The 15586-nt window shown below is 45.6% G+C and overlaps 1 protein-coding gene across 5 annotated transcripts in view; it reads right to left on the bottom strand.

Moving 5' to 3' along the window:
• Nucleotides 1-2014: 2014 nt before the first annotated feature.
• The window catches only part of MECR (mitochondrial trans-2-enoyl-CoA reductase), a 28440-nt gene continuing 14868 nt past the window's right edge, over nucleotides 2015-15586 (bottom strand). For all 5 annotated transcript variants that reach the window (XM_065577003.1, XM_065577004.1, XM_065577006.1 and 2 more), the window contains 7 exons: nucleotides 12264-12407; nucleotides 10264-10366; nucleotides 8155-8257; nucleotides 6905-6978; nucleotides 5439-5499; nucleotides 4315-4387; nucleotides 2015-2993 (listed from right to left, as the gene is read on the bottom strand). In XM_065577003.1, coding sequence (XP_065433075.1) covers nucleotides 2830-2993; nucleotides 4315-4387; nucleotides 5439-5499; nucleotides 6905-6978; nucleotides 8155-8257; nucleotides 10264-10366; nucleotides 12264-12407 — 722 coding nt within the window. In that variant the 3' untranslated portion in view covers nucleotides 2015-2829. The remainder of the gene's footprint in view (nucleotides 2994-4314; nucleotides 4388-5438; nucleotides 5500-6904; nucleotides 6979-8154; nucleotides 8258-10263; nucleotides 10367-12263; nucleotides 12408-15586) is intronic.

Below are 15586 nucleotides of genomic sequence, written 5' to 3'. Positions count from 1 at the left end.
GTTAGGTCAAATTTAGCCGCGGTAGGTCGATTTAAAAATGATTGCATCTACACAACCAACCCTGTTCCTTCGACCTTAAAGATCAACTTCTGTACTCCTCCCCGACGAGGGGAGTAGCACTAAAATCGACCTTGCTGGGTCGAATTTGGGGTAGTGCAGACGCAAATTGACGGTATTGGCCTCTGGGACCTATCCCAGAGTGCTCCATTGTGACTGCTCTGGACATCACTTTGAACTCTGATGCACTAGCCAGGTACACAGAAGAAGCCCCGTGAACTTTTGAAATTCATTTCCTGTTTGGTCAGCGTGGCAAACTCAGCAGCACAGGTGACCATGCAGTCCCCCCAGAATCGTAGAAACATTCTACGCTCCCCCTATCATCTCCGTCCTTGAGGTTATCGCAGATTAGAAGGTGAAAGAAAGCACTTGTGATGACATGATTTCCGAGCTCATGCAGTCCTCCCGCACTGATAGGGCATAGCTTAATGCATGGAGGCATTCAGTGGCAGAGGCCAGGAAAGAATTAAGTGAGCGCGAAGAGCGGAGGCAGGACGCGATGCTGAGGCTAATGGGGGAGCAAACAGACACGATGAAGCGTCAGTTGGGGGAGCAAATGATTGTCTGCTGTTGCTTTCACGGAGGTAGGGGCGACTGATGACTTGTACTCAAAACCACCCGCGACAATGTTTTTGCCTCATCAGGCAACCCAGAATTCCAATGGGCAGCAGAGACTGTGGTAACTGTGGGATTAGCTACCCACAGTGCACCACTCTGTAAGTCGATGCTAGCCACGGTAGTGAGGACACACTCCGCCGATTTAATGCGCTTAGTGGGGACATATGCAATCGACTGTATAAAATCGATTTCTAAAAATCAATTTCTATAAAATGGACCTAATTTCGTAGTGTAGACATACCCTTAGAAAAACATCCAATCTTGATTTCAAAATGGTCAGAAATGGAGAATCCACCAATGGTTAATTACCCTCACTTCAAAGTTTGTACCTTATTGCTGGTCTGAATTTGTTTAGCTTCAGCTTCCAGATCTCGTTACTCCGTCACTAGCTAGACTGAAGAGCCCTCTGTCATCAAATATTTGTTCCCCAAGCAGGTACTACCAAACTGATCCAAGTCACCCTTAATCTGCTCTGTGTTGAGCGAAGCACATTGGGTAACACAAGGAGCTCAATCCTTTAACCACTTCATGAATTGCGGACACCAGAACTGGACACGGGATTCCAGCAGCGATTGCCCCAGTGCCAAATACAGAAGTAATATAACCCCTCTACTCGAGATCCCCCTCTTGACATTATGTTTATAACATAACTGCCATACTGGATCAGAACACTAGTCGGTCTAGTTTCTAAGAGAGACTGGTACGAGATGGGAGTGCAGGCTGTAGTTTTGCTAATCCCAGCAGTGGATGACGTGGTGTCAAAGTATCAGATCCTGAGCAATGAGAACTTCCCTTCTGCAGCTTGCCAGGATAGCAGCACACAGATGGGAGTCACTGGCATCTCCTTCTCCCTGCCACAGCTCGTCAGGAACCAGCCTGCCTAATGAGAAACACTAGGCACATAAGAGGGGAGCATGTAACAATGTGACAGGAGGTTTGCCATTTGTCCCCGGCCTTACAGTTCATTATCTGAGATCTCACCGAGGGGAAGAAAAAATCAAGTTCACTTGTGGGAAGGCAGAACCCCATGTCATATTTTTAAAGCGAGCTTCGCACACATTAGCCCAGAGGTAACCAAAGGCAGTGACTTATCAATGCCTGTCTGTTGATCAGCCCTCCTGGACTTTTGTTGTGGCCTGTGTGAACAAGCTGTAATACAACCCTGCAAAAGAACTGGAATACGAACATTTGGAGGCAACGGCATGACATTTTGAAACAGTACAAAGTAAAATACTTGTGATAGTTTGTACTACTGTCTGACTGAAGAACAGCAGAGGAACTAGATCTTATTACCCAGCACAAACCCAGCTGATGGAAAAACACCCCAGGGAGAACACGGTCTCTCAAAATTCTAGCATTTATTCTGAACAGTCATTGACATTTCAGTGGCCCATTTCACAATTCTTGCTCTTGGACGACAGGTTTGCAACACAATGTGAAGTGCCTTTACTTCAGCCGCAACTGCCTCAATATTAAACTACAGATGTAAGTTTCCCTCAGGATTGTACATGACAATATTGGGGTTAGGATACAATCTAGGACAATATTCCACCTCTAGAGGAGTCCTTCGTGGGAAGAAGCCATAGAGACAGAAAAATAGAGGCTTCCTCACTTAAAGCTCACTCTGGGGCAGGCAAACTTTACAGTAAGGGTCGCATTAGCATCTTGTTGGGAGTCCCAGTGCCCTCCGATTTGGGTGACTACACACAGCCAGAGCAGAGTATTTCTATTTGTGTCCTCCTTGACTGACTGATTTCACCAGCAATCAGCTGGAAGGCGATCGGCTTTGCCTCTACCCTAGTTTTTAGGATTCCACGGACTGCACCTTAGCCACCCTTAACTTTCTATTGCAAAGCAATTAATTTTAGCCAACGTGAAAAAAATAGGCTCCATCTCCAAAAGCAGAGATCTACTGTATGCTTCTGAGTCACGTCCGTTACACACATTAGCCTCAGATGTGATTGTTATTGTTTCAAGTGGGCAAAGTTGACAAATTTCAGGGATTCTTCCTCTTCAACAACTCTCTCCTGAAGACAGGATACACTGAAGCAAACGTGCATGAAACCAGTTGTATTGTCTCCAATGGTGCCAGAACCGGCTGTGATTCAGCTCCCTCTGGAAACAAAGGGCGTATGATTGTCCCTGGGAGCAGGATCACATGGTGAGTACCTGTTTAGATGAGATGAACGGCTTCATGGAGGCCTCCAGGGCAATTTGGTAGTCCTTCAGTGGGACCTGTGTGCAGGCTGGAGCAGTGAGCTGCCCCTTATGAATAAGATCACACAGGGTCAGAATCATCCCAGTCAATCTGTCCTTGTCTGCATGGAAAAGACAAAAGAGAATAATCCTGCCCCTTCCAGAGCTGAGGTGAACAAGACCCACAACGCCACCCAGAAGAAATGAGACAACTGACAAAACAAACAAACAAAAATGAGCTGGTCTTGGCTGCCCTGACCACCTAGCAACACAACACAAGGGAGTGGAGTTCAGGTGCTGAGCTCCTTGGGACAGCAGCTCGGGATAGGGGCAAATGATCTCAGTTTCTTCAGCAACTCCTTCCACACCATTCAAATGCAGCAACATTCACTGATTTTGGAGGGAAATGCACCCAGTTTATATGGCTGGTACAAGATAGACGATCCCACAAGACTCCCGTGTACTGACTGCAGTGTTGTCAAATTGGACAACTGATTTGTTCGGTTGAGAGGGGAGACAGTCCCCTGTGACCTTTCTGACCTTCGGGGTTATGCTACAGGTAGGTAGCTAGCGTCCTGTTTGATGGCCTGCCCTGCTCCCTACACTAGATGTTACCTGCCACTTGCACTGCAGCTTGGTCAGCAACCATCTGGCACACGCTGCTTTGAGCTTAAGGCTGTGTCTAGGTAGCTTCTGCCCAGTCCACACAGCCTCAAAGCAGGAAGGGCCTGAAACACGTTAAATGCATCATGCCTGACTTATTTTAAATTGCAAGTGCTGAGCAACATCAGAGTGGAGCTGAGTAGATGGGCCTGGACCAGTCACAACTGTTTAAACTCAACATTGTAGTTTGTTGCGGTTTCCTGGCCAAATGCACTAACAGGTGCTGAGGCCGAGGGCTGATCACAGATTCTGTGGCTCAGGGGCATGGCAGGGGAATGATACAGCTTGTGTTTCTCTGGATTAATGAAGGAAACTCTCCGGGTCAAAACTTGTCACCAGCCTTCACCCACTTGTGCTTTTTGATGTCTAGAAACCCAGCTCGCAGAAGATTTATCTGCTCTTCAGACGCTGAGTTTGAGGGCTGCTTTGCCAGTATTTCCCCAGGAGGGCTTATGCCAAACTAAAAACTGGAGATTCTGCAGGATGTGTTCTGTGCTCTGTGTTTCTAGGGCCTCCCTAAGAACTGGGATGAGAGACGCATTATCTTGTTGTCCAGGTTGGACAGGAAGCCAAGTACTCAAGTGCTAATTCTTGTTCTGACAATGACTTCTTCTGTGGCGTTGAACCAATCACTCCACCTCTGTGCCTCAGCCTACGCACCAACAGAAGCAAGGACAATGCTTACTTTCCTCGGGGGAAGGTGGGACCTTAAGAGAACACATTAATACTTTCATAGATTTCCTATGGGCTACATCCCCACTGAAATGACCTTCAACTTACTCTGGGTTTGGTCTTTCTTCCACTGGGTCATCCAAAACCCACGCAGCTTCACATCCTTAAAGATGAATGCACTCTGCAGAAACAAGGTGAGACACATCATGATTCTTGGGGAAACTGTTTACATTGGGCATTCTTCAGTTAGCATATTTCTGCTGCACACGGGCCATGGGAAAAGATTGTCCTTATACAGCTGCTAACACACTTTCCTGCTGCTATGAAGATCTGCAATTCTGCCTCCCTGCCAATGACTTAAAAGTGGGGCAAATTCACTCAGACAACGCAGATTTTTTTCTTTTACACACCAGCAGAATGTTAGTCCTCTTCACAATACACTGGCTAGTAAATAGGAGATTAAAAACCAAGGGTTGGTTCCCTCCGAAATGATCACATTCTTCCCAGAGTTGTGATAACTGCAAACAATGTATTGCCCATACAGTGCCTGTTTTGTGGCAAAAGAGGATTTCAGGCTCTCTGGCTGTCAAACTGGCACTAAATTTAAAAATTCACGTTCATAAAGCGTTTTGTGTTAGCAACGAGTCCCCACGACCAGTAGAGCTCTGAGAGTCTACAGGACTAAGGTTAAGAACGGTAAAGATTGTTCTGTCCTGGCAAGAGACGCCTTAGCTACTAACTCCAGGTCAAAGCAAGGATCGACACTGGGAAGATCTGCCCCACGGGTGCACCTTAGAGTGAAGACAACGTCAGCAATGAGGATTCGCCTGTCAGATGCTAAATAGCTGGGTCAGTGACACACTGCCACGAGTATTGCAGACACCCACCCAAACCCTGTAAATCAGAAACAGGCAAGAACTAGCTCATTCCTGTCACATTCTCAACCAGTTAGAGACCATGGGGCATTGGTTCTGGTGCTCAAATGGCACAAGAAGGTAGTGTTGGAAGTCAAGCGCACACTTCATCCAGTCACTCCTAATGGTAGCGATGCCGCTGCGTGGGAACTGAGGAGCTATAGGGAGTTAGGGGACAATATATAGATGGGGTGAAGCCAATCCCGTGGGGCAGCCAGTTGCTCGCAGTGGATGTTATGGATGGAAAGTTTCAGTGCTGTGGAGTAAGGGCTATGTGAGATGAATACAGAGAACATGTCACAAGCATCTGTTACTTACCACAGGGACAGTCAAAGGCTGCTTTGCCATCCCGCCATATGTAACCATGGTCCCTTTCTGTCTGTAAGGAGAGTCAGGTGTCAGACAATTAATGATCTCCCCTAATAAGGGTCTTCAACCAGACCTGCTCTCCTCCTCCTTCCGAACCCCGCAGATACAGACGCCCTCACACAAGCGGCTCTTTCAATTATTTGTTGAACAGCTACTTTGTTACTTACTCAACTTGCTTTCTAGCTTCCCCTCCTTCTCACAGAAACCATTAGCTGAAATGCTCACCTAGAGTTAATGGACCCCTCCCACTGCAACAGCCCACCAAGACAATGAGCAAGATACTATAGGGCAGGGTTCTCAAACTGGGGGTCACAAGATTATTCCAGAGGGGGTCGTGAGCTGTCAGCTTCCACCCGAAACCCCACTTTGCCTCCAGCATTTATAATGATGTTAAATAGATAAAAAGTGTTTTTAATTTATAAGGGGGGGTCACACTCAGAGGCTTGCTGTGTGAAAGGGATCACCAGTACAAAAGTTTGAGAACCACTGCTATAGGGATTCTGACCTCATAGCTGGATGTGACCTTCCACTCTTACTAGTCTTTAAAGGTCTGTTACTGTGTGTCATTGGAGAGGAAACCTCCCTAGAGTTGCTGTAAGGTTTTAGATCTCAGTTACTGTATCTTCCAAGAACCCCCTCTGCGTTTTTAACAAGTGACCTGTGTAAGATAATTCTATTCATAGACTGTAAGATCAGAAGGGACCACTGTGATAATGTAGTTTGGCCTCCTGCACAATGCAGGCCACAAAACCTCACCCACTCACTCCTGAAATAGACCTCTGACCTCTGTCTGAGTTACTGAAGTCCTCAAATCTTGGTTTAAAGACTTCATGTTACAGAGAACCCACCATTTACACTGCTTGAAATGTGCAAGTGACCCTGTGCCCCATGCTGCAGAGGAAGGCGAAAACCCCCAGGGTCTTGGCCAATCTGACCCGGGGGACAATTCCTTTCCAACCCCAAATATGGTGGTCAGTTAGACCCTGAGCATGTGGGCAAGATGCACCAGGCAGACACCTGGGAAAGAATTCTCTGTAGTAACTCTAAGCCCTCTCCATCTAGTGTCCCGTCTCCGGCCGCTGGGGTTTTTTGCTACTGGTAGTCGCCTATGGACCACATGCCATTGTAGGCAGTCCCATCATATTTATCCCCTCCATAAACTTAGCAAGCTCAGTCTTGAAGCCAGTTAGGTTTTTGCCCCCACTGCACCCCTTAGAAGGCTGTTCCAGAACTTCACTCCTCTGATGGTTAGAAACCTTCACCTAATATTGAGCCTAAACTTGTTGATGGCCAGTTTATATCCATTTATTCAACTGGTCCCGACCGCTGTCCCCAATCTGGACAAACTAGTTCTTTGAACATGTACTTCTCCAAGTGCTAAACACAAGTCAAAGGAGGAAAACAGCTGAACTTACTGTATGTGGCGCAGCATCTCAGTAGTACTTTTCCCTCCAACGCAATTCAGAGCTAACCGGGGCTTTGGGACTTTCTGGAAGAGTGAAGACAAAAAAAGAAGATTCAGCTCTTGACAACCAAGCCAGATTTCTGTCCAGCAAGAAACACTGAGTAGCCATGTTTTGAATTCCAAGGTTACCTTCTTTTGGGGTCAGGACTCTGTCTGCTGAGGGAGGCAGGTTCACGTGTTTTAGCCCCAAAGTTTGGTCAAACCAAGGGCAGGCCCAGAAATGTACCCAAAGCCAGATTTACCATCTGGGCAGCACAGTAGAAATGAAAACCTGCCCAACACTGCTGGGGCAGCCTCCAGAATCAGAGAGAGGAGTCCAAGGGAAACAATTCCCTGGGAGAATGAAGGCCAACCCCTACTAACTCTTCTGTCTGCATGTTAAATGGTGACGTATATCAGAGCACGGATTCTAGATATCAGCCATCTACATAGTTTCAGCTAGTCCATCTCTCTGCCAATGTGGGATGTCCCCTATGGCACTATTATCATCAATACTGCATTTCCACCCTGGTCATCTCGATTCCCAGTTACAGTCGAAACAGAAGGGGCCCAAACATGGACAATGAAAGTAATTTGAGGTAGAGAGGAAATAAATGAGAGAGACAAGAGAGGATATAAAACAGCGAAAGGTGTAGATGTGGTCAGACACTCCAATTTATCCTCAGAATAGAAGAGCAAGGGGAGATGCAATCAAACTAAAAAGCAACTTTAAAAATGATAAAAGGAAACCGTTTATTATTTTACACCTATGGAACTCACCGCCATAGGATATTACTGAGGCCAAGCACCTAGCAGGTTTAATTGACATTTATATGGATTAATGAGAACACCCAGTTACATGAGAAGATAAAGTAAGGGATATAGACTCCTGATTTATGGAATAAGGCCCTGATCCTCAAGATATTTATGCTCTTAGCTTTCATTGATTTCAATGGAAGTTAGGTGTCCAAATACCTTTGAAAATCTGGACCTAAAACAACTGCTCATCTGCCCAGGGGTTAGGAAAGAGCTTCCTCTCAGGAAGTTTACTCCATTGTTGTCCATAATAGGATTCTTGCACCTTTTCCAGCAGCATCTAGTTTTTGCCACTACATTAGACAGACCACGGTCTGATCCAATATGGCTATTCAGAGGTTCCAGTATTGTCTTAGGATCCTGGGAATTAGCTTCCTCTTTCTGGAGAGCTCAGCATTACAGTACCTTAAATAAGTCTTTCATCTCTGGCTTTCTCAGCATCTCTTCTGTGATGACATGGTCTGCACCAAGGGATGTCAGTCTGTCTACCACCTCTTGGAGATTGGGTCTGGGGAGGAAGGACAACAACAACAACAAAAAAGAGATTTGCAGAAATAACTGGCATGTTTCCCAAGCCAAGATGGACAGACCTCTGCAGGGCCCTTTGGCCATGTCAGTCAGTTTCTATGAGCTCTAATCTGTAATTTGTGACCCAGGATGAGCAAACTGGGCTCAGCCCAAACTTTGGGGAAGATGTTCCCTTCCAAAAGCAAGTCTCTTTGGGGGGGGATTTATCTCCTCCTTCCCTTGTCCGGTTATTAACTGACCACGTCACTCCTGCTTCTGTACCCTAGTTTCCTCTACTGGCTTCCTCACTTTCTGCATCAGCTATGAGCCCCTCAGCCTCATCTTCAAGGCTCTACATCAGGGGTAGGCAACCTATGGCACGCGTGCCGAAGGCGGCACATGAGCTGATTTTCAGTGGCATTCACACTGCCGGGGCCACTGGTCGGGGGGGGGGGGGGGGAGGGGCTCTGCATTTTAATTTAATTTTAAATGAAGCTTCTTACACATTTTAAAAACCTTATTTACTTTACATACAACAATAGTTTAGCTATATTTTGTAGACTTATAGAAAGAGACCTTCTAAAAAGGTTAAAATGTATGACTGGCACGCAAAACCTTAAATTAGAGTGGATAAATGAAGACTCGGCACACTGCTTCTGAAAGGCTGCCGACCCCTGCTCTACATGGTGCCATCCAACCTCCCTCTCTGCCCTCATCCCAGCCTTCACTGTCTACCCTCCAGCAGCCTTCCTGAGAACTGCTCCTGGTGTCTCCTCCTCCCGCTCCGGTCTGCATCTTCTTTCATGCTGCCTCTTCTGCTTCCCACACACAGGGACCTGTCCTCTCCTAAACGCTTTCTTCTGCAAAGCTTCCTACCCTGAACTAGGATGCCGGCTCCAGCTGTTCCTGCATAAGATCTGCTGGCCCCTGAACACTCACCCACAAGCTCCAAACAGGGCTTCTTGTCTGCTCAGAGTAAGAGCCAATTACCAATCACAGAGTAGGCCGCTGCTTCCCAGCTCAGTGCCTGTTTTACCACCACCAGCTGATGCTGTTCCACCAAACCAAACCACACCCCACTTTCCTACTTCCAGGCAAGAGAAAGGGATGGGACCAGCAGCACTGTGAGGAAGGACAAGCCTCCTGAGCAGGCCACAAAGTGGGAGTAGGCAGAACTAGCTTCTCTGAGGAGCCACCAGGTCCCTCTTCCCTCTGCATCTAGTCTCTCCTTATCCCACGTCCAGATCCACCAACGGTTCCCCCCCGCCTAGCCCTTTGGAACTGGCCAACCTTGGAGTTAAAAATCCTGCAAGACTAGCCAGTGTCAAGGGCTAGTCACGCCCTCTCCCAACAGGAATTTTAACACTCATCTTCAGAGGGGAGACATTTAATACATTCGCTAATCACTCAACGGGCAGCCTCATTCAGAGAGGAAAGGGAAGCCCTATTGTGAAGAACTCCATTGCTGGATTCAGCTACCTGAACGAACGCGCCCCGTTGCCCATTCAGACACGAATGTCGTCTTTCTATCAACATGAGGTATTGCCCAGTTTTACAGCACAGGTTCTCGGCCTCCTTTGGACTATTTGCAGACCAGAGAGAAAAAATGGATGCAGGTTCTGAGATGGTGATCCTGCTAACCTTTAACCTGTCTTCGCCCCACCTCTTTCTATGGCATAATTCCAGCCGGAGTGATTCCCTCGGGTAGATTCATATCAGAGCAGTTAAAGTGAAAAATTCGAGACAGACGGACAAACAAACATCTAAATGCAGCTACTCTTAACTGGCCATAACCCAACCTTTATGCCCATCTCCGTCGTTTCCAAGAGAGAATCCCCTCCCCTCCCACTGAGAATCTAACTCAGACACAGAGAGCAGAATACAGGGTGAAAGGAAGGGGAACTGAGCAGTCCAGGATAAAGCAAAAAAGTTGTTTGATCAGGACAATTTTAACAAATGACCCAGTTCGTAAGAGTCTCTAAAAACCAGGGCCCATTGTACACGCACCTGTCTCGGATCACATTGATTGTTTTGATGCCTAAAGCTGCTGCAATCTGAATAACAGCCTGTCCCACGCCACTGTTGGCTGCATTCTGGATGATGGAATCACCTGCAGCGAAATAAAGAAACCCAAGTCAGCTCTGGCTTGAAGCAAATTTAGTGCTGGAGAAAGATGCGGAGACCTTCAGTCTTCAGGGCTCAGAATATGGTCAAGAATAGGGACAGCACAGACTGCTGCAAGGCAATCTTCCCTGACACTGTCCCGTCAGCATGGCTCATCCCCATTCTGGCGGGCTAGCTCTAGGAGCAAGAAAATAACTAACTGCTTTGATAGCCAATGAGGGATACTGCTAAGTGCTAGCTAGGGTCAACGGAGGTGGTGGGTTTTGACGCAGAGATGTTTCCAAGAGCTGAACTAAGACTCACCAACTTATTTCAGACAGGACCTCAGATGGGAACAACCTTTCAGCCACTATGACCACATTTAAACTAAGGAGCTACAACCGAAAGGCTTAATTCCTTCATGATACGTTCATCTGAGAATTTCATTCACCTTAGACCCATTTACTAAGACTTTTTTGGAGTGGCTTTGATTTATTCCCAAGAACCTATTATAACCTGCTTATTTCCTCTAGACTTGCAAGAAGGACTTGCATCTGACCCAGAACCTTGAAGGCACGAGATACTGATCATAAAATTTGGCCCTCGTATCAAGTCATTCATTCATGGAGGACAGGTCCATCAATGGCTATTAGCCAGGATGGGCAGGGATGGTGTCCCTAGCCTCTGTTTGCCAGGAGCTGGGAATGGGCAACAGGGGATGGATCACTTGATGATTCCCTGTTCTGTTCATTCCCTCTGGGGCACCTGGCACTGGCCACTGTCGGTAGACAGGATACTGGGCTAGATGGACCTTTGGTCTGACCCAGTAGGGCCATTCTTATGTTCTTATTCAAGTACTTCGCAAACACTCATTTACCCTCAGCTGGCAAGCTCCTTGGGCAGAGGCTGTGATGGGGGTATCTAAACTCCACGCTGGCAATCATAGGCTTAAAGGGAACTAGAGAGCCTAGTTAGCCCATTCTATGGCACCTGGAGGAGAGACAGGTAATGAAGGATTAGACCCAGCTGGGGAGAACCAGGCTGCATGGTTCCTAGAAAGAAAGGACGCAGGAAAGAGGTAGTTGGGCATTTCCTCTCTCTGGAAAAGGAACCATCGAGGGGTGTGCAGGAAGGCGCTTGTACCCTGAAAGGAGAGGGAAGCTGGTGAGGAGACTCCAGGGAAGCTGCCCCAAAGGTCAGTAGCTCAAGATCAGCCATGCCACCAGAAACTAAACCCTCAGAGGCAGCGCTCTGTAATAAAGTGAGGAAGATGCAGAACCTGAGAGGCGGTGAAGATCCGTGGAGGACTGGGCCCAGGGAGGGTGGAAGAGTTTCTATTCCTTTGAGAGTGGACGCTGTTCCCTGAAAGGGTGGGACTCAGTGTCACCTGGCCAGAGGGCCAAGTCACCTGCAGACACCGAAGTCCGGAGAAGGCGGGTGAGGCAGAGGGGCTGCAATGCTGGATATCACTAGGAGGAGGTACTCTAGGATAGCGAGATATGACAATGACCATATCTTTGGCTGTGTTTGGGCAGCACAATGCTGACCTGTCCCTGACTGGGGCTACCAGGTGCTACTGCAATATAAATAATAAATAACCCTGAACCACCAAGTAAGAAAACAGGTACAGAGACTTGCCAGAGGTCATGCAGTCAGTGGCAGAGCTGGGGATAAATCCCGTAGTCCTATCTCCCAAACCCCAATTCTGACTACTTAATATTAGTACTTTCCATACAGAAAAAGATAGAATTTTGTTTCTGCACATGGATAAACTGTTAATTAGAAGGAATCTGTAAATTCTGTTAACTTGTTTAGGGTCAATATCCAGGGATGGGATGTTCCATTTGAGTGTAAAAATCAGTCATGTGTTAGGAGAGTTACGCAGCACAGGTGAAGAGACGTACCTGGCCCCAAGGTCTCAAAATCAGCCAGCATCCGATAGGCTGTGCAGGGGTTGACGCTCAAGGTGGCAGCACACAGCAAAGGGATGTCGCGTGGGAGTTTCACCAGGGTTTCCTCGCTGAACACTGCATCCGTCCGCCACGTTCCTGGTTTAAAGGACAAGGCTTATTCAAGCTATGAGAAGTGTTAGAAAGACGCAGGCAAGTTGAGCAAGTAACTTCTTAGGCAAAAGTTTTCAGGCCCAATAAGGTTGGAGAGAGAAATGTGGCCTTGAGATCTAAGCATAGGCTAGGGAGGCAAAACTCCTGAATTCCAGTCCTGGTTTGGATACAGATTCCATCTCTGGCTATAGGCAAGCCACTTGAAGCTTGATTTTCCAGGGCTGCTAATTAGCTATGTACATGGTTAATGTAGCTCTCTAGGAAATGTGTACATCTTGTCTGGTGTGCACTGAATGAGGTAGGACGCTGCAGCTGCCTTTATTAGCTTGGCTAGCACAACTCATTCTTATTTAGGAATCTGTCCCTCCTGTGTAATTTTTATTTTTATAAGTTGTGTCTTCATTTACCTGCACCAAAGAAAAAATTCAAGTAGTCAAAGAACTAGTCCTTCCCCCCAAAACCAGAAAGCTGCTTTAAAAACACAATAACGAACAGTTAAGGTTGCTAGTTAGCAATGATGCAACTACCTATCATTCAAAAACAATAAAAGTGGTAAAAAATAGGGTTTACGATAGACCACCAAATCGGGAAGAGAAGGAGGTGGATGAGGCAATTCTAGAACAAACGACAGAAATATCCAGAACACAAGACCTGGTAGTAATGTTAGACATTAACTGTGCAGACATCTGTTGGAAAAGTAATGCAGCAAAACACAATGCTTCCAACAAGGTTTTGGAATGTACTGGGGATAACTTTTGTTTCAGAAAGTGAAGGAAGTAACCTGGGGAACAGCCATTTTAGATTTAATTCTGACCAACTGGGAAGAATTGATTGTGAATCTGAAGGTGGAAGGCAATTTGGGAGAAAGTGATCATGAAATGATAGATTTCGTGATTCTAAGGAAAGGCAGGAGTGAGCAGCAGAATAAGAATGATGGACTTAAAAAAACCCAAACAAACAGTCTTTAACAAACTCAGAACTGGTAGGTAGGTCCCATGGGAAGACTAAGGAAAAAGAAGTTCAGGAGAGTCAGCATTTTCTCAGTGAGACAACGGCACAACTGAAAATTATCCTGATGCAAAGGAAAGATAGGAAGAATAGTAAGAAGCCAATATGGCTCCATCAGGAGTTCTTTAAATGACCTGAAAATCAAAAAGGAATCTACAAAAAGTGGAAACACGGACAAATTGTTAAGGAGAAATACAAAAGTATAGCACAATCCCATTGGGACAAAAAATCACAATATGAGTTACACCTAGCAAGGGATATAAAAGGAAATAAGAAGAGGTTCTTTAAATAATTCAGGAGCAAAAGAAAGACAAAGGAAAGTGTAGGTCCTCTACTTAGTGTGGAAGGAGAACTAATAACTGATACATCAACAAGACTGAGGTGTCTAATGTCTATTTTGGTTCAGTGTTCATTAAAACGGTTAATGGTGACCATATAGTTAACACAATTAATATTAACAACAGGGGGGAAGGAACACAAGCCAAAATAGGGAAAGAACAGGTTAAAGAATATTTAGATAAGTTAGATGTATTCAAGTCGGCAGGGCTTGATGAAATTCATCCTACAATACTTAAGGAACAGTTAGCAATTACCTTTGAGAACTCCTGGATTGTACTTGAGACAGTTAGACAGAGCAAAGTGAATATATACCACTAGGGGAAGTTACTCTACACCAGGGGTAGGCGTGCCAAAGGCGGCACGCGAGCTGATTTTCAGTGGCACTCACACTGCCCGGGGCCTGGCCACCAGTCCGGGGGGCTCTACATTTTAATTTAATTTTAAATGAAGCTTCTTAAACATTTTAAAAACCTTATTTACTTTACATACAACAATAGTTTAGTTATATATTATAGACTTGTAGAAAGAGACCTTCTAAAAATGTTAAAATGTATTACTGGCACGCGGAACCTTAAATCAGAGTGAATAAATGAAGACTCAGCACACCACTTCTGAAAGGTTGCCGACCCCTGCTCTACACCCTACAGACAAATTATTTTTTTGAAAGCCAATACAATTAATGCTTTTAGAGACAAGAGCCCCTCCATTCATCTCTGAATTAACCTAATATTCAGTTTTGCCTATGAATATTTACTGTCTCCCATTATGGTTTATGCATGAAGGGTACACTTGATTCAGTAGAATCACAAGGTGCCACAAGTACTCCTGTTCTTCTTTTTAGTAGAATCTTCTTAACTGGAACCCCTCAGTGGATTGTTTACCTTCCTGATTAAGCAGAAAAGCCATTTGAAATGAAACAGGCACAGAACCAATGGAATTGGCAAAAGGTGGCCCGAAAAGTCAGAGTGGCCCAAGAGACATTTGTTTTGAAACCCCCCACATTTTTACTGAAAGACTCTTAAGGAGGCAACAGCAGCTAAACATAACAATAAACTTGTTTATATCATACTTGACAAGCCAAAGCCTTTACACAGGTGCAAAAGAGGAATAATGGCACTCACAAATGAAACTGCAGCTACTTCTGGGGAGGAATGTGATGTGGTAACCTTATCCAACAGGTCAGGATGCAAGTAAAAATCACCATATCCAGCTTATGCTATAGAAAGTAGAATTTAGAATAGAAAATGGTGCAAAAGTGTCCTGGGAACTTCATTTATCATGAGTGGTCTTGATGCCTGACTTTATGTACTGACTCAAAATAACTTGTGCTAACTACTGAGTCACCAACACCACTCCTTGGAGCACCTGGATTTTCTCTGGCCATCTCTCCTTTATGCAGACCAGAACTGGCTCTATTTAGCTTTGAAATCTGATGAGATCACCGCCTGAGTCAGTATGGCTGCATCAAATAAAGAGTTCTAAATCCTTAATAGTATAAAATACGACAAGAACAGAGATTAAAGTAGCATAAAAACAGCTCTGAAATTGAGTGCCTTGTGCAACTCCACTGGCTACACAGATGCTTCTCCTTGGAGACAATATAACCTATTACATTTGCAATTTGACTAATATGGTGCTAAATGGATTCCAACTGCTGCTTCCCTCGCCTGGAACATTCTCTAATGGATTTTTGTGTGTGTGTTTTTTTAAAATCACATCCGATTACATGTAATTGCTGTAATTAAGCTGTGTACATGACTGAGGCTGTACCAAGCTAAAACAGCACTTCAGAGAGTAACAATCTTGCTTCAGGACGT

This window comes from Chrysemys picta, chromosome 23, assembly GCF_011386835.1.
Source record: "Chrysemys picta bellii isolate R12L10 chromosome 23, ASM1138683v2, whole genome shotgun sequence".
NCBI classification, from domain to species: Eukaryota; Metazoa; Chordata; order Testudines; family Emydidae; genus Chrysemys; species Chrysemys picta.
This window is presented reverse-complemented; position numbering and strand designations above follow the sequence as displayed.